General features: G+C 34.3%; 1 protein-coding gene across 6 annotated transcripts in view; it reads right to left on the bottom strand.

Annotated features, from left to right (window-relative positions):
* The window catches only part of Znf385b (zinc finger protein 385B), a 358,632-nt gene that overhangs the window by 72,236 nt on the left and 265,811 nt on the right, over nt 1-20,585 (bottom strand). For all 6 annotated transcript variants that reach the window (XM_076865705.2, XM_076865706.2, XM_076865707.2 and 3 more), the window contains one exon: nt 14,667-14,809. In XM_076865705.2, the coding sequence (XP_076721820.1) occupies nt 14,667-14,809 (143 nt within the window). The remainder of the gene's footprint in view (nt 1-14,666; nt 14,810-20,585) is intronic.

Below are 20,585 nucleotides of genomic sequence, written 5' to 3'. Positions count from 1 at the left end.
GATAAAACAGGAACTGGATTTACCAAAATAATCTAAAATAAATGAGTTCAATGTTTCTTGTATTATTTAGTTTAATGAGTTTAATAAGTTTAGTTTAATAAGTTTCTTATTTCATTTCTCATTCAGGGTGAAATAAAATAAGAAACTTATTTCAGGAATACGGAATACAGAACAATTTTTGAATAGATGTATAAAATACTAAATGAGTTAGAGATTCATGTAACAGGTCATGATAACAATTATTCAATAACACATTTGAAGAAAGGATCCATGCTAACATTTGGAGGTACAAGCCAAATATCTGAGACAGAAGGTAATTCTTTTCTTGCTTGGCCTTTCCTTTTGTTTTTTTTAAAGTAGTGACTTAAAACAACCTCCAAAAGTCCCCAAAGCTGAGTTTGCAAAACATAAAATTCAGTGCCAAAACTAAGCCTGAGAAATATATTTTTAAAAACAGATTTATTTATTCTTTAGAAGGAAAAAAAAAGGTATACGAGTAACCAAAGATTATGTGTTATAGATGTAGGATTCAGTATAATAAGTGCTAAATCTGCAAATCCAAGCAAGTAGGTAAGGATTATTGGTTTTTTTTTTTTTTTTTTTTTGGTAAATGGGCTAAAAAACATTAGAAGGACTTTCCAGGAAACCAGGAAAGTGATGAGCTTTCTTGATTTAAAAATCAATATACCTCCTGAACAGCCAAATGCATTAAGTGACATCCTTTCAAAACCATTCTGTCAAAGCTAAGTGTGAAACGCTGTTCAGTATCTAATTAGATATATCTTGATGCTGAGGCAAAACAGGTTCTTGACACAACTTAAAAAGGTATGAGATGAGAGGAAAACTCCACCAGTCAGGAAGAGGTGCTAAAACCTGAGCCTGTCTAGATATATTCTTGATTTTGTGAAACACAGTGGAAATGAAAGGTACCCTCCCTTGCCAGATAGACAACATATTTCTTACCCTTACACTAAGAAGAAAATGATAATTGAGAACTGGCAAGGCTTCATGTGAAGCAACAAATCTGCAATGTTCAAATTCTGGGCCACTCATTCATTATGAGGTGGTAAAATGTCACAGATCCTCTACATTTTGAAACCTGTTTATTTGTTTTAGTTTGAGGCCCAAAACCCCTGCCTCCATCTAACTGGAAATTAGATGAAAATCCTAATTCTAATTGGAAATTCTAACTGGAAATTCAATACAATTAAATACGGACACTGAGTTCTGTTAAAGCAGGTAGGTCAGATCTTAGCCTCATGAGAAAGATTTTAATAGAACTCATTTAAAAATGAGGCCAGATTTTGAGAATTCTAGTTACTTGCTTAAGCCTCCTCAAAAAAACCCAGAAACCATATTTTCTGCTAGAGGTGCCATATTTAGCAAACAAAAATATAAGGTACCTAGATAACTTCAATATTGATTGATTAATGCAGGGGCTTGAACTCTGGGCCTTGTGCATATCTAAGCATGTGCTCAACCACTGATCTACAACCATAGCGGTAAATTTTAATTTTAGATAAACAATACATTTTTAGCACAAAAATGTGACAAACATTGCATGGGACACACTTATATTAAAAAAAAATATATTGTTTATCTGAAATTCAGCTTTCAGCACCCTTTGATTACCTGTCCTCCCTCTCTGATTCCCATCCAAGGATATCATAGTACTTCGGTGTTGATTTTAGTGGTCCTCCTCCTTGCAGACTTACCTTGTCACACTAAACATTTTATTTAGGGTTTTGATCAGAAAAGTGGATTCTGAATGGTTTTGCGGGTACAGGATGTCAAAACTATTTTATAGCACATATTCATATCACTATTAACCTTTTGTATGGATATATATATGTATATATATTATTAGCTCTTCTCAGTAGAAAATATTTTTGGTTTAAGTTTGTTTCTGTGTTCATATTATAAAAATGTACAAGACTTGCAGTGTAAAATAAAGAACTATAATGAAATGCCTCACTCTGCTCTCTGCAGTGATAATTGCTTTATTGAATAAGACTCTGTTAATGGTACAGCTTGACATTTAACATTTGTTCATTTGATTTATTATTATTTTTACGTGATTGCAAGGAGGCAATAGCTCAAAACAAAAGTAGTTTTAAACTGAACTGTCTTCATTTTCTTTTGAATTTGTAAGAAAATGTAGTGTTTTACAGGTAAAACTATTTTATTTACAAAATTATTTCAAATATATACAAAGCCTATTTTGTCTCTCTATGAGCTAAATAAAACCATATAAAAATAAGAGAAAGTGAATACAGTAAAAGAAATCACAAGTTAAAATATGCATCCAGTTTCTCTATATTTTGGCCATGGATATGGCATTAAGATTTCCTGGGCTGGGGACACAGCTCAGTTGGTAGAGTGCTTGCCTCACATGCTCAAGGCCCTGGGTTCAATCCCCAGTACCACCACCACCACACAAAAAAAGATCTCCTAATTAAGAGATGGAAAAAATCCCTCCATGAACCACATAGTAAGTTGTCATGAAACATACCAAATCTCTAATAATATTCACAAAACAATTTAATGTTATGAGGCAAAAAGGCATTTGTGTTTTATAATCTATCCACGCCATATGATTTTCAGAAACATTCCTGAATTTTTCTTTCCTTTATGAATTCAGTTTGTCAGGATGGTGTTGGCCTATAAGTCTTCACAACACTCATTTGAAATTCACCCTTTCTGCCTCCCATAACCTTTAACACTTTTACAAAAATTGGACAAATATCTATATCTAGAAACACGAGAAGCTGATATGTTATTTTACTTAAGGATTTTGTATAATTAGTCAGGAATCACCAAATGCCTGTCAAACAACAGAGTAATATCACAATATCAATCTTTGGCAGTTATCAAAACACTACAGCTTGACTAGCCCTCCCAGAGCTAGGGTTAAAAGCTATCCTCTGGAAATCAATCATACTCTCGGCAGAGGAGAATATTTCAGTGATGTGAAAGCTGAAATGGAGACTATAATCTTTTGTGATTACCCTTGAGGCTGAAGTGAATGCGAAAAGGAAAGTCTATGAATTGCTGATAATTTCCTGTGATGACCGACTCCCAGGAAATTCTGATATTATCCTTGCACTGTAACAAAGGGACTGTTCCCCAGACAGTAGCTTCAAAGAACTCCACATCTGGGGTCACAATGCTTCTTCAGAAGCTACTCATCCATTACAGGAGCCAGGCTTGTGAGGCAGCAGCTCTCCCTGAAGACAATGGCGGGTCTGATTGCACATGGACTGATGAGCTGTGTGGTACAGTCTGCCTTTCCAGAAAGTTCTTTTCAGAAAGAACTGATTTAAACTCATCAGTTTTAACTCCCCTCACAGAGGTCTAAAGAATGATACATTTCTCTGCTAATAGCTATAGAGCTATAACTATCTTGGCTGATATAATTTTTAAACTTTGATAGTTTTTTTTAAACTTTTTTTTTTTTGTAGTTGTAAATGAACAAAATGCCTTTATTTGTTTATTTTTATGTGGTGCTGAGGATGGAACCCAGGGCCTCACACATGCTAAGCAAGTGCTCTGCCACTGACCTACAGCCCCAACCCTAGGTTGATATTTTTTAAAAAATAGTTTCCATACCTATGCATATACCCTAAAAGTCTATATAATACTTGGAATAAAATATAAAACTATTATTCTTTTATGAGTAAGTAGAAAACTTAGATGTTATTACTCAGAATACAGGTTAAGTAGGTTCTTTTCATACAACTGACGATTTAAATTCAAGAAAAAAGGTGTGTGGGGGGAGCAGAGTAAAAGGGAGATATAGCCAAAGAATTTTAGGAATCAGTTTCTATTACCAATACAAGAAGAATAATTTGATATGTTAACTCTTACAGCTAAATTTAAAATAGTTTTCAAAATGGTCATTTTAACCTACTTGCAACTTGATTCATGAAAAATGTGGAAAAAAATTATTTGTTTGAAAATCAACAATATTTTAAAAGTATAACCAAATGTTATGATGTCTTAGGACTCAATGACAATGTGTTATAAATACACAATTCTCATGCAGTTTGCATGAAGTTTTAAAGCCTAAGCACCACTGAAGATAAACAAGGAAAAACAGAATTCAATAAAACTGGTTGTGGTTATTTCCCCAATCTACTCCTCATCCCTTTCCAAATTCAAATGTAGCTCCTCATTACTGCTTCCAAGCAGTCAGGTATCCCTGATCTTTTAAGTGTGCCTTTCAGTGACCTCATTTAATTAGCATACAATGAACATTTATTAAGTTTAAGTATCAAACATAACTATTTTAAACTGGAGTAATAATTTCATAATCTCAATGTCTTAGCCATATATATCCTTGGAATCTCCATAATTAGGATAATGCTAGTGCACAAGGCCAACCCCAGTGATAACACAACTTGGTTTATGTAGAAGAGATCAAAAGGACAGAAATATTAGTAAAAATTAATATTATTTATGAGAATAGAGTTTATCTATTTTGAATTCTCTATTGATATTCATGACTATTTTAAATTATTAATATTGTGAGCTGAGCACGAGCACTCCTGTAATCCCAGCAGCTTGAAAAGCTGAGGCAGGAGAATCCCCAGTTCAAAGCCACCTTCAACAACTTGGAGGCCCTAAGAAATTACGTAAGACCCTGTCTCAAAATAAAAATAAAAAGGTCTAGGGATGTGGCTCAGTGGTTAAGTGTCCTGGGGTTCAATCCCTGGTACCAATACTAATAATATGGTGATATTATATACTTATTTTTCATAAATTTCAGAAAATTCCAGAGATTTTCTAAATATTAGTCATACCTTTAATTCAGCAAAAATTTAACCAAGTGAATTTTTATGATATAAAGATTTAAAGTAGGAAAACATTTTCATCTCTAGTTTTAAATAGAGAAAAGTGACTTTCAAAGATCAAAGAAATTGAGTACAGACAAGGGTCTTCTGACTCCTAGTTTGTTGCTCTTTCCTATCCTATACATCCACTTATATGTAAGTGGATCACTGTCTTCTTCCTTCCATCTAGCTCCACTTTCCTGAGTGGAAGGATACAGAGTCAGACCAGCTAGGACTAGTAGAGATTTACATTGGAACCAGTCAAGTGGTGTTCTCATAGGTCAGAAAGAACTCTCCAAGTGGTTTTTGGGAGGAGGTGGGACATAACTTGTAAGTGAACAGCCAACTAAATACATGAATGACATTACCTTCTATAGAGGGTAAGTACTTCAAAAGTGTACCATATTATAGCAGCTATTAGTCAGGGTTTAACATGTAATAACTTTAACTCACTTTGAGAAAAGGAGATTTTGTGGGTTTAATTATTTCATTATGACATATGATGGATTCAGTTTCTACATGGGAAAAAACAAAAACAAACAAACAAACAAAAAAACTATGCCCAGATATGGGTTTTTAAATTATTGAAGAAGTTCTATAAACCTCTAGTTATTTGTAAGTTATAAGCCTGACAAAGAAATAAGATGTATTTTCTGCTACATCTTTTGGATCTTTATCTGGCTGTAAAAATGTGTTCTCACTGAGAGAAAACAAGTATGAGACTGACAAGACAAATCTGTATACTTAGTAGAATGTATAACAAAAGTTAACTTTCAACCTATTGTTAGAAGCCACAGGATTTATTGGGTACTTGAAAAAATTTGTCACACATGAATAGTCTGTGAGAAGTAAACACATTTAAATTTAGGGTAAGTATGGTGGAAACTAACCCTTTCCTTGTCTGATAATTTTTTTTTTCCTTTTCAGTGCTAGGGCTCTCTACTAAAAGAAACTAGAAGACTGGTTTATATTTTTCAATCTTTTGATCTGCAAAAAGAGTTCAGCAATGACACAGGTAGCCTATTTTATATGTGGGTACATTAAAAGAATTAATTATAGTCTGTCTAAAACCCTCTGATACTATAATTCTATGGAAACAGGTGTCACATAATTTACGCTCTTTTCCCATTTTATTTCAAGTATCAGAACATAAAAAGGAAGTTAAGAAAACCTAAAGTGAAAGCTAAATTTGAGAAAAAGTATTTTTCTAGGATTCCCACTGAGTTCTGCAAATATGTTGAAACTTCACACGTTGCTAAACAACACTCCAATTCATCTTTAGCACCCTCAGTGTAACTATAAAACCAAAAGGATTGGAATATTCCACAGCATGCCCCTATCCACAAAGAGACTAAAACTTTATTCTGAACATAAGAATCTAGAGAGAGCGGGGAAAAAAAGAGGGAAAAAAAATCTGTGTTGTTGGATGTGTTCTTACCACTATCAATTAATGTTTATAGAGCAACCAGTTTAGATACCTATTCTGGGCTGATGGGAATGTTGATACAATAATATTTTACTACTTTTTCTTTGGTATTTATTAAGCTCTTCTACTTTGCCACAGGCACATGAAGGCTTAGTTTTTGAGGCAAGCTAAGAACAAGGCTGGAGGTTTCTTCTGCTTCCTAATTAACTGGAAATTTGTTAAGAATAAGATAAATATTTTAAAGAAGAGGGCCTGACACTTTTTCCAAGTTGACTCTACTCTTGAAAAATGCTGACCTGGGGCAGCGCCAAGACTAAAGACCTGTCTTGCCAGAAAATCTGATGAACTCTCCAAGTACACATAATCCTTGAAACTCTAGCACTGAAGATGAGGCCCTAGAGCCATGTGAGGTTGACTAGGATAATGAAAGGGACATACAAGAGGACATGGCATGGTGGAACTATAGATGTCTCTTTTCACAGCTCCTGAAACCTTGTATTCCCTTACCTCATGAGGGCCCATCAAGTTCTTAATCTGATGTTTTTTCAGAGCCATGAAACATCAGATTAAGTAATATGTACTGAATGTTTAAATATCAACTGAATTGACTTCACTATGAGCAGAATTCTCTATTATGCTATAGCAAATTAAACAATAGAGCAAGTTCTATCAGACAGCAATTTCTGCTTATTTGTTCCTATAGACCCTCCTTGGCACAATGGTTGGGACATGTGCAGTAAATGATTTAGAATGAGTGACTTTTCCTAGACCACCTAAAGATAACATTGTATTAGGTAGAGAGAACCACCGTAACTATCCACTACACAAACCTATATTTATACATACATATATACACCAGACAAATACTATTTGTGCATTAAAAGAGGGTTCAAGAGAACATAGGGAAAAGGGACATTTGAACAAAGAGTCTTTAACAAGATAAATCTTGATGCCTTTGAGTAAGGCAAGAAACTTGAGTTGAATTTAAACAGGCTGTGTTTGTGGTTTGAAGGGTAGAGGAAAATAATAGTGCAGATGGTTTTTTCCTTCCAATGATTGGATTCACATAATTTCTCTCTCTGTCAGATTTAATAGGAATGTAAAAATTTCAAGGCACAGAAACCAATGTTTAAGCATTTGTACAAGGTTCTTGTTAGCTTTATACCACATTTCAAAGATTTACTATAACCATTTCTGGGGAGTGGTGCTGTTGACTTTTCTAAAACCAATAGTAGGCCAGTGATTTCTGCTCAAAATCAATTTGAGTAACCATGGAAAATTTCATTTCAGCATATTTTAATACTACATTCTTCAGAACATGTAAAAGATGATGATGTTTCAATATATTTTAAAGCATATCATGAAAAATAAAAATTCAACCATATCTTATTTTGATTCGACTGGGATAAATGGATCAGTTCAAGTGGAGTCAGCTGGGTCTACTAGTATCTAAGAAATATAGAATATATAACTTTTTAATGACAGCAAGCACTATTAGAATAAAAATAAGATTCAAAGGGCAAAATTACACATTTGGTTTGCATTAACAGAGGTAAACCATTGTACTTCAAAAGAATGAAAGAAAAATATGTATTTTAATGTTTAACTAACTACTTTATTAAATCAATAAAGGAATTAAAGGGAGGTCAAAGGTTAAATAGTCTAGATTACTTCAGGTTTCCTTATAAAAACATCTCATGAGAAACATGATATAAATAGCAAAGTAAATGTGATTTTAATTTCTAACTTCTTTCTTTCAAACCTCCTCGATAAATGTATTATTGTTTCAACTACAAGAAAGAAAACTTTATGTTCATTGGTATTGCCAAACTAAGGATGATTCAGAATCTCAGAGGACCCAAAACGATAAAGTAAATGGGAATCATATAAATTATTTCCTAGCTTGTCTTGGATGACTAAGAATGGAACAGTGATTTGGGACTTCATACTTAGAAATAATCTTTATTCTGTTCTACGTATTTGTTCATGTCAGGAAAAAAAATAATTTCAAGGTAGACAGTAAAAATTATATTATTTTTCAAAAAAAAAATAAGATTACTGACTCTCTGGCAATAAAATAGCAGTGACTTCCTTGTGCTTTCCTAGAGCAGTTGAGAAAACATGACAGGATGGACAAAGATATTTCATACGAATAGGCTCATAAGACACCTTCTAACCAGCAGAGAAACTAACTGGTGACTGAGGCCCCTAGATGGTTCTTGACAACAACTATAGCTCTGGAAAGTTTTACAAATACATCTGAATGTATGCAAATATTATCTATTAAAAAGAAATTTTACCTACTTATTGCCACATATATGTTAAGTTGGGTATGTGTCTCCATGTACTTGGGCTGCCATAACAAAATGCCATAGCCTGGATAGCTCATCAGAAATTTATTTTCAACACTCCTGGAGGCTCAAAGTCAGAGATTAAGGTGCCAGCATGCTGAGGTTCTGCTGAGGCCCTTTTCCTAGCTGGCAAGAGAGAGGAGAAAGAACTCTCTGTGTCTCTTCGTATAAAGACCCTAATGCCATCATGAAAGCCCCACCTTCATGACCTTATTTCACCCTAATTACCTTCCAAAGGCACTCCATATCCAAACACCAACACACTAGGGGTTAGGACTTTAACATGAATTTTTCGAGACACAAACATTCATTTCATGATAGTAAATACATAAGCATGTCTTCTAAATGAACTTATTTTATCACATTAGTGTTATCCATCTTGGTAAGTATGCAATTTATTTCACTTTTAAAGTCTCTTATTAATGGGGTTTAAATACCAAGAATTATTCTAGTTCTGAATAAAGGCAAAAATTTAACCCACAGAAAAGGATTCTAAGGAGAGAAACAATTGTGTATTTTTTAGCAGCTCAAAAAATATCATATACAGCAATTAAAGAATGACCATGGAGCATCTGACAGACTTAAAGTAAAATGAATAACAAAATAAAAAAATAGCTCACTCAGATACAAAAATATTTTCTTTCTGGTGTTTCTTGAATTATAAAGTGTAACAACTATTTGAATATTGCTGGTGTTTCTTGATTTTTATTATCTTTTTATTTATTTCATTTTTTCATTTTAAATTTATTTATTTATTCTAATTTGTTATACATGACAGCAGAACTCATTTCAATGCATAGTCCACACATAGAGCATAATTTTTCATGTCTCCGGTTGTACACAAAGTAGAGTCACACCATTTGTGTCTTCATACACATACTTAGGGTAATGATGTCCATCTCATTCTACCATCTTTATTATCTCCATGCTCTTCCTCTTTGCCCTATCTAAAGTTTCTCTATTCCTCCAATGCTTTCCCAAGTCCCATTATGGATCAGTACCCATATATTGGAAAACATTTGGCCTTTGGTTTTTTGGGATTGGCTTACTTTGCTTAGTATGATATTCTCCAACTCCATCCATTTGCCTGCGAATGCCATGATTTTATTCTCTTTTAATGCTGAGTAATATTCCATTGTGTATATGTACCAGTTTCTTTATCCAATCATCCCTTGAAGGGCATCTAGATTGGTTCCACAATTTAACCATTGTGAATTGTGCTGCCATAAACATTGATATGGCTGTACCACTGCAGTATGTTGTTTTTAAGTCCTTTGGGTATAAACCAAGAAGTGGGATAGCTGGGTCAAATGGTGACTCCATTCCAAGTTTTCCAAGGAATCTTCATACTGCTTTCCATATTGGTTGAACCAGTTTGCAGTCCCACCGAAATGTATGAGAGTGCCCTTTTTCCTCACATCCTCGCTAATAGCTGCCATTCTGACTGGTATGAGATGAAATCTTAGAGTAGTTTTAATTTGCATTTCTCTAATTGCTAGAGATGTTGAACATTTTTTTTTCATGTATTTATTGACTGATTGTATATCATCTTCTGAGAAGTGTCTGTTCAGGTCCTTGGACCATTTATTGATTGGGTTATTTGTTTTTTTGGTTCTAAGTTTTTATATATCCTAGAGATTTTTCATAGTTGTATATGGACAGAATGCCTTTATTTTATTTGCTTATTTTTATGTGGTTCTAAGGATTGAATTCAGTGCCTCACATGTGCCAGGCAAGTGTTCTGCCACTGAGCCCCAGCCCCAGCCCTTGATTTTTATTATCTTTCCTTTTCAAGTATATTTACCTTATTTCCTACAAGTTTCTTAGGCATGAGGGTATTTTTGTTTTGTTTGTTATATTTTATCCTCTTCCCCAAACCCAGTACTCTTTTGTTCAACAAAATCCAACAACTGTGGTTTTTCAGCTGGGCTAGGACAAGGGATATAGTAGGTACATGTCAAAGTTTCCACATTTTCCACCCAGAGAAAGTTGGGAACTACAGCTGGAAAAAAAAAATTTGTAATGAATTATTGCCTTTAGGTTTACAAAGATGCCTATTCTTAGGAAAATAAAAATGAAAGTAAATACTTGGGCTTATCACCTTGTACTTAGAAGGGGCTGTGAAATTCAGTGATGTATTTCCTTTGCTGGTTGAAGGAGTATGAACATTGCAAATCAGTTCAAAATTCCCTGTCCTTTTTTCCTGTCTTCCCTTCAGAAAAGTTTATTTAGTGCCTATATAGACACCAAACATCCTAAAATGAACAAGATATAGTTCTAGTCCTCAGGTTCTGGCATTTTAGTGAAGACAGGTGGACTGTGGTATGACAACTGCTGTAATAGACCTTGTCTGGGGTACTTTGGATACACAAAGGATGGAACTTAGCTCAGACTTAAAGAGTCACAGAAGATTTCCTGAGAAGGAAGGGGTATCTAAGTTGAACCCTGAAAGACAAATAGCTGAAGGGTGGATGGCAGTGGTAGAAGTTGAGCACTAGTAAGCAACTGGGCAGAGAAGTTTATTAGGCCTTCGATAAAAAGGTCAAAATTTTAAAAAAATTTATGTGTGGGTTTGCAGAGTCTTTTACCTAAAAATGACTCAAAAGAGCATCTCTTTACAGTACAACTGTTGAAGTGCAGAGTTTGGATCAACATGTTCTAGTCACACATCTTGACATAGAGCCCCATCCTAAATTATCAATGAGTCAAACTCCAGCTTCCTTACCGTGTCTCTTCATAACTCTGTTTGAACAGTGACTTGAATTATTTGCTAATTCTTCATACAGAAGCACTAAGAGAGACATTGTCAATTATGGTGTAAAGGATAAGACAGCTACTCAACCAATGCTGTGAAGCATTCTTCGTTGTGTATATATTTCTTCATCGTATAAACTTAGCACAGAACAGGCACATATTTTATTTTGTAATACAGGAGAATCCTATTTCAATTCTTGTTATTTCTCATGTAATGTTATCTTACTACACTATAAAATGGAGGAAACCATTATAAAATAATAAAAACCATTATTATTTTTAAGAATCCATTTAAGGAAAGTAACAAGACCAGATTTTTTAAAACCTTTAGTTGTAGTCTCAGAGCATAGTGTTTTCATTCTTCAGATAATAATAAGATTAAAATAGACATTATTTTTTATATTTACTAACATAAAACTTGGTTAAAAATAAAGTGATGTAATAGAATTCACCTCACTTCAAAGAAAAGTAGATTATTGTACACAATATACTTTCAAATTTGCCAAAAGGAAATTTTATTTTTTCAAAAATATTCTGCTTCACAGATATTGTTTATAGAAGTATATTTTTATACCCCCAAATCCTTTTCTCTATTTAATGATTCTGCAGAAAATCGTCTAGTATGTTTCCAGAAAAGAGAACAAAAGATTTCTGATTGAGCTTTGTTCACAAAGGAGGAGGTGGCAGGTGGCACAGGCCGAAAGAGCCAAGGATGTGAAAAGCCAGAACATGGGTTTCAAAGTTAGAACATTTTAATTCAAGTCTCTGTTTTTCCTTTGCTAACTCTCTTTTTACCCCAGACAATAGGGGAAATAACCATAGTTTCCTAAAATGCTTTGAGGTCTGAGTCCTTAGAAGGATATAAATCATTACAAATATATGATAATTTAATATAATCACTAGTAGTGATATAATAATATTTTCTTAGAAAAACTTTGATAATAACTTTCCTAAAATTTCTCTGGAAAATCTATTGGCTAAAGTTTGGGTATTACAGTGGATAAATTTATAGGCAAAAGGATTAAAGTAATTTCAGTTGCAACTCAAGGTAAAAAAATCATAGATAACTCAATAAATACATGAATAAATTTCTTAACAAGTTGATAGAGGGTCTCACTTGCACTGTGTCTTGTTTTTTAATAAGCTATCAGAAGGAATGTCTGCCTAATAAATGACTAAAATTTTACTCTAATAAATAGAGTAAAATGATTATTTCATGTAGTTCTTTGCAGTTTTCTTTACCTTAACCAACTTAGTAGTATCTTATTTGAAAATTAAAGTTTATTTTCTTCTAGGAAGGAAAAAAGTGAACTTCTACTAATAGAGGTATTGCATGGTTTTCTCAAACCCAAAGTATGTAAGATTGTTATGTACAACAATCAAACAGAAAAATAAAAAGGTTATGTTAGTGTTTCTGTAATATTAGTTAGTCATTTGGAAACTGCATTTTTATATTAAAAACCTTTAATGAAAATGTCCCCTCTACTTTAATTTTATATTCCTTAAAAAGAGAGAGGTATATGTCAGAAATTTTGATAACTGAAAAACGTGACTTACAGAATAATCAGTACTAATCATATGACTGCAGTAGATGGATACCTGCTGCTTACAGTACCTTTTTCTGGTGAAGTGAGAAACAATGTGTACAGGGGCAGGGGATGATGACGTTTTTGTTTTGCCTTGAATGCTGTTTTATTTGAATCTTTGAAATAAGTATTTGCATATTACTTGTAATATACACACATGCACACAGACGTACACAATGAACTATAGGAGGAACCATTTACACCTTCTTACATCATCACTGCTGCCACTTGACAGCACCTGGACTTGTGTAGTATCTACAAATGCTGTCTTCTAAATGCACATGAATCAAAATACGAGTACCTAATAAACATTTCAAGAAGTATAGCTGGATTTGATTATGTTTGGAATGTATCACAGATGTGTCGATAGAGGACATAACAGGCATGCTTGAGTTCAAGCTCTCTGAAATGGCCTGATGTGGGTCTTTAGGAGGGTCACTCACTTTGGATGGATGAATGTAGCCCAGGCAGGCATGATTTATCTTGCTGAACTGCTCCACTGGGCTAGACATGATGCTCACCTTTTCATGCTTTTTTTCTCCCCCCATGTTTTTTATTTTGGTAAATTGTTTGACTTGTCTCTGAAAAACCCAGGAGACAAAAACATTCAACTGTTTACTCACTAAGTCAAAACCAGTGCTCTTTAAAATGTTGGCTGATCCTTTACCCCCTAATTACCTTACAACACTAAGCCCCTGACAGAAAGCCTGTCAGCAGATTTTATTTAGAACCCTTGAGGAAAAATCCTCTTGCTGTTTTCACTTTATACAGAAGATAAGTTTGCAAAAGGAAACATTTGGCAGTACTTCAGATGTGTGCTGTCTGGTGGTGTTGATAATGCAATTCTTTCTTTTGATGATGGCAGCATTTATAACGCTGTTTCATTCACGTAGACCATCATGCCCCAACTGACTGCATTTATCAAATGAACAGACACAATTCATGCAATCTCCCGAACTGTTTACCCTTTCTCCTACTATAAGTTAAGAATCTTGACAACAGGCTGATTCTATATGCTGAACTCAGTTGTTGAGAAAAGTCACACTCCTCTTGGTATACCTACAGAACATCTTTTTTTCAAATAAAGAAAGTCAGCTGACCTGAGTAAAGAACACTGATAATTATGGATAATTCACTAATATTTATCATATGTTTTGAAGAGAATAAGTATCATGGAGATAAGTAAAATGTAGATTTCAAATGAGTATTTTTTCCTTTTGCTAATAATCATATTCATATAATCCACAAGAGCCCCAAAATAAAAATTCTGTTCATATAAAAGTCACACTTCATCTAAAATATCTCCCAAATAAAAAGATACCCAGGGAGATATATCCTACAGTCATTTTTTTCCTTTTCAAGTAATAGAGATAAATAAATGTGGCTTGATATCTCTAAATTGTGTTCTTGAACATGTATGAATAACATCCCAGAAATCATATAGGTTCTAAACCACTGAAAAGTCTATCAAAATTGCTCAACACAATAGGTGAAAAGTCATCTGTGAAAATATTTTAAAAATAAATATGCTGGCTATTGTTTGGTTTAACTCCCATGGGTGAAGTATCATATTTCACAGCACAGCTGAGCAGTATAACAATATATAGTTTAAAATCACACACTATGGAAACAGACTACATCTATTGCCTATTTGCAAATGTAGGAACAGACAGAGGTGGAGGAGGTCACACATCAAATAAAAAAAGCATTTACTCACTGTGTTAAAATTTGGAAAGAGCCCAACAGCCGAACTACCGTCCACTGGAAAAGACATAAATGGTTTGATATCCAGTGAAGGCTGCATCATCAGGGTAGGAGTGCGCACAAGAGCAGGAAGGGTAGTAGTATGGCATGTACTGCCTGCCAAGAACAAAATGAAAATGAATTCAATCTGTTGCTCACATCCATCTCCCTCCCAAACCTACATAGCCAAAACAAGGCCAGTGAGCTACTACCTGCAAACGAGAGAGTCACACTGAAAGTAAGCCAGTGGCACAAGAGTAGTAAATATGGTCAAAAGACATCTTCTTCCTCATTGTCTAAGACAGTGAAACAGAACACTCTCCCATGGCAAGAGCCAAGGGCAGCTTAGACTCAACAAGACACAGTACACAGCTTCTACTGGAAGGTAGGGGGAATGAGAATGGCCTGGTTCTCAAGCAGGTTGCTTCTAAGTGGCCAATAATTCAGGAAAGAGAGGGGTGGGGCCTCCTGAAGCCAGATGTTATTTACTACATTAAAAGGGTAATAGACATTTTTTTTTTTTTCAAATCAAAGATAAAGGATTTTTGCAAGAAGAAAACTTAAGACTCTTAAGAGTTACTATTTGAAAGTTATGACTCAATTTGTTTTATTAAAAAAAAAAAAAAAAAAAAAAAAAAAAAAACAACCCAAAAGCTGGCCTTTGAGGGAAAGAAGCAGTCTAAACATTGGATAGTCAGAGAATGTAAAAGGGTCTGATTATATCCTGGTTGTGGACAGGGTATTGGAGACAGAGAGTACTTAGGCAGGAACTCAAATTTTGTTGTCAACTATCAGTTCTAATGAGCTTTGTATTACTTTAGCGCTTATCCCTTTTAATCTCATATCAGCTGTTAACCCTTCATGTGAATAAGAGATTTGAAATGCTCCCCTCCAGCAACAAGCATTCTTCTTTAGTCTTCAACTTTAATGTAGATAAGCAATGGCTGGTGCAGGTGGCTTTCTGGGAGATAGGCATATAACAACTTTATTGAAATATAATTCATAGATGGGAGGGGAGGGGAGGGGAAAGGGGGAAAGGAAGATCAGCAGAATAAAATAGACATTATTATTGCTGTATGTATATATGTGACTGCATGACCAATGTACACTCAGAAAAATGAGAAATTATACCTCATCTGATTCAAATGTATGATATGTCAAGATCATTGTACTGTCATGTGTAACTAATTAAAACAAAAACAAAAAACAAAAAAAATAATTCATATACCAGACAATCCACCCAAAATATACAATTCAGTAATTTTTAGCATATTCACACAGTTGTAGTAACATCATAACATAATTTTCTTGATCTCTTAAAGAACATTTTCATGATCTCTTAAAGAAGCCCTGTCCCCATTAGCTGTCACTCCCCATTTCCACCCAACATCTCCAGCTCTTGACAACTACTAATCTATTTTCTGTCTCTAAAAATATGTCAATTCCAGGCACTTCATTTAAATGAAATCATACAATATGTGGTCTTTTGTGAGTGGCTTCTTTCATTTGACATAGTCTTTTCAAGGTTTGTTCATACTGTAGCCTGTATCAGAATTTTATGCCTTTTCAAGGCTGGATAATATTCTGTTGTATGAATGTCACACACTTTGCTGCTATTCATTACTCAGTTCATGGGCATTTAGATTGTTTCCACTTTTTTGGCTATTATGAATAATGCTACTATGGATATTCGTTAACAAGTTTTTGCATGGACATATGTTTTCAGTTCTTTCAGGTATCTGCCTAGGAGTGGAATTTTGGCAAACACTGAGTCATATGTTACCAGATAGTTCAACATTTTGAGGAACTTCCAGACTATTTTCCAAAGGGGTTGAACACTTTTACATTACTACCAGCATGGTTGGAGGGTTCCAATTTCTCCTGGCCTGACTACATAGGATCACAAAATAATCATATGCCTAAAATCCCCTGCTGACTTCAAGGAGAAATGAACAGTATGAGAAAATGCTCTAACTATTAAAATTTCCACCAACCTCTTACAGTGTCCCAGGGTCATTAAAATTCCTATTTCAATGATTTTTTTGGTAATGAATTTTCTTAATAAACTGCATCATATTTCAAATCATTTCAGAACATTTATTGCCAATTGTGTTCAAGGGATTGTCATACCTCTTTTATATTGATCCTAAAAATTGGGAGAAAAAGAAAGAAGAGAGGAAAAAAATAAAAGAAAAGAAAGGGAACCTGAAGCATTAATCTGTAATGATAGTTCTTCAGGTCTGCCCCATTCATTAGGAAATACAGACAAAGATTCTGCAGAAAGAGACTCAGCAAAAATATAAGTGTAACAGTAATTTTGTTTGTCTGTGTTTTTGATGAACAAGTAAATACTCTAAGCATGGTATTCACATAGCCACCTGCATTTAATTACACATTACTCTTCTAATTAGGTAATGCTATATCCATTGCTAACTTCAGTGACTGTAGATCCAAGATGATGTATTATATCAATATATCAAATGTTGCAGAGGCACTTATATTATTAAAATGCTTGTTTTAAAAGCTTTGCTTTAAAATCTTAGTTAAATTAAAAACTAGAAATATGTCTTAAATTAGATCAGATCCTTTTATGATTTATTATTACTATAATTATTAAAAGTCTAAAGTACAGAGAATAAGTATACAGAATCATTCTACTTAAGCTACCTGATGAACAAATTTGTAATTATTTTGCCATTGTAGATCTCCCAAAGGAAAGCTAGGTTCTTTCTCTAAACCCACAATGGTGGCTCTGATAACACTGTGTAGTACATGGCCCTCAGGGCCTGCTGAGTTACTTTGTACCAACAAACTCAAATCAAATAGAATGCAACAGGGAACTTGAATAGGGATTGCTCCATCAACAAAGGTCAGAATGCACAATGATCCCCCTTACCCAATCAAATCTCTATGCTAATAAAGATAAGGCTTGAGAACTACTTAGCTGCCACCATTCATTAGCATAAAAAACTTAGCAGCTGCTTACCATTTCATTAGCATTTTAATGACAGACAATTTGCCATGTTAAACACAGATTGTTATAAAGTACTGGTGGATCTTCTGAATAAATATAAACTGTGCTTTTATCAATTCTTTCACCTCAACTTGCTGTTTTCACTTTTCACCAAAACTGATTGCTTCAAAGGAAGTTTTTGCAAATGGAAATAAATAGGGATAAAGTGCATCCCCCCACACACAAGTTATTTTTCATGCTTTGATCCTCTATCACCTTAGTCCAGATTTTACTGCTACTGCTGTTGCTGCTGGGAAGCCTTTCTCCTCACCTCTGGGTGCCTGAATGTCAGTGGGAATTACTAGCAGAAATTTGGCCAAAATGCATTGCACCCTGCAAACAAATGCTTAATTTCTCCGGAAGTCAAAGACTTGCTGAGGAGGGGAAAAAGGCTGAAAATACAGTAAGTGGGCATCTCAATGCAAAAGTATACCCTTTACATTGCTGTTCCCATGGGATAGAAGCAACCTTTGACTTTTGTAGAACTATTTGGAAATATTATATAAGGCTTGTATGTTGCTCTGTTTTGAAACCTAAGATACAGACTGGTATATATCACAATGAATAAAATCATAATAGAGCTTCACCTTATTTAATAAAAATAATATATATCTCAAACTCTCTGTACTAAAACTAGATATACATGTAGCATGTAAATTTCACAGATCTAATAGTTACCACTGTTACCATGTCCATCATATTATTATTCTACGTGTCCATATAATCTCCTGTAAGAATGCAATTAACCTCCCTGAAATTTCATTTTGACAGTGAAACACGTAGGGACAAGAGAAAATTTCCTTTCCACTCTCTGAAGTTACACTGAAATGACAATGACAGGTTAACAGGAGAAAAAAAAAACATACATAAACTTATCAACATGCATAAGCTCAGGAATCACACAAAATATGAAACTCAAAGGAAAGGTCCGATGGTTGAAGCTTAAATAACCTCTTCACAGGGGAGTGGAAAATGGAGGGTGCTCAGGTAATTTTAAAGGAGAAGCAAACAATTTTTAGAAGAAATGGATGAGCCCAAAGAATCATCAATGCTGAAAGGTGTAACAAAGTCAGGAAAGCAATAAAAAGAGAAAATCGAGTTCTGGAAATAAATTTGAAATGCTACTTATGTTAATTACTTTAAAGAAATATTTGGAAATTCTATAATTGAAATACCCCCAACACACACACACACACACACACACACACACACACACACCATAAATCTTCATGGTGTGTTAAGTTTTGTATTTCAGCACTGAAGGGGACATACATAATAATAGTATAGTAAGAAACTACTGCAGGATATGTAATAGACCTAATCTCCTGTAAATGCTCAAAGAACTCAACAATGGCCTGGGACAAAGTTCCTCTGGGTTCTAGAGGAGGTAGCAGCCAGAAGTTACTGGAAGGTGAGAGGTGGAAGTTTACTGCCAAGGAAGGTTGTCTTATTGTGCAGATAAAGTGTCCAAGGTAATCCCCTGGAGCTGCCCTCAAGAGAATAGGTGAAAAGTCTATCTGGGAGGGGTGTCAATTTTTAGTCTCTTCTCTTCTGGTGGTTCATCCTTCCTGGTTATTTGATGAGATTTCTAAAGAGGAGGTTGAATACAATTCTTTTGGAAGAATTTCTTTAGTCAGAAAAAGGAATTTCAGAGATGGTGTCCCTTTTGTGCTCAGGGTGCAGGAGGAGAAACAAGGTCCAATTTCCTTTAATTCAAAGTGCTCAGCACTTCAAAGCTTCATTCTTTTGGGTATGATTTTCTGAGCCCCAACAAACACAGCTGAATTCATCTATTCCCTGAAACCAACAATATGTGAAAGATTCACAACTGTGATTGTATTTAAAAAAAAAAAGAACTTATTTCAGCCAACTGTCTCTGTAACATAATAGGTACTTTATCATGTCAATGGATTATGTCATAATTCATCACAATAAAACTTCATTTGAGGACCAAGTGACACTTGAAAGTATTACCTTAGTCTTTGACCTTTAGAAATATTATATTGAAGGCTCTTTTAGGATATAATCTGAGGCTTCCTAGTGGCTCTTATGTACCACACAGAAACTAACACACAGTTCATTCTTGGAAAGGAGAGTACACCAAAGTCACAGAAAACCTGCATGAAAAAGAATTTGCAGGAGATTAAGTCTATTACATATCCTGCAGTAGTTTCTTCCTATACTATTATTATATATGTCCCCTTCAGTGCTGAAATACAAAACTCAACACACCATGAAGATTTATGGTGTGTGTGTGTGTGTGTGTGTGTGTGTGTGTGGTGGGATTTAAATTATAGAATCCTTAAATATTTCTTTAAAGAAATTAAAATAAGTGGCATTTCAGATTTATTTCCAGAACTCGATTTTCTCTTTTCATTGCTTTCCTGACTTTGTTACCCCTTATAGCATGTATCTTTCCCTCTTACCAGGTGGGAAAAATAACTTACCAAAAAAACCATGAAGTACGGCCACTAGGAAGTGGTTATGTGAATAAGGGACGTGACTTATGAAGAGTCTAGTGTCTAAAAAGATTACACAATAATAGTAACCGAAATAACATTTTTATAACACAAACTATGTACCAGGTACTATCTTATTGCATGTTACATATGTGCACAGATATGAATATACATACATACAGGTAATCTTCAATATATATGTCTACATATATTAATATATATGTGTATGTATGCTTATTATTGTTTAATCCTCACAAAAGCCCAATAAACAAGGCATTATTGTTAACCCCACTTTATAGATGAGAAACTGAGACAAGAGAGACTAAACACAATTCATAAAGGGTTATATGTAAAGGAGTTAGCATTTAAATCCAGAAATTTAACTTCTGTATTCTCTTTTTGCTACTATGGTATGGTCACC

This window comes from Callospermophilus lateralis, chromosome 9, assembly GCF_048772815.1.
Source record: "Callospermophilus lateralis isolate mCalLat2 chromosome 9, mCalLat2.hap1, whole genome shotgun sequence".
Lineage (NCBI taxonomy): Eukaryota > Metazoa > Chordata > Mammalia > Rodentia > Sciuridae > Callospermophilus > Callospermophilus lateralis.
This window is presented reverse-complemented; position numbering and strand designations above follow the sequence as displayed.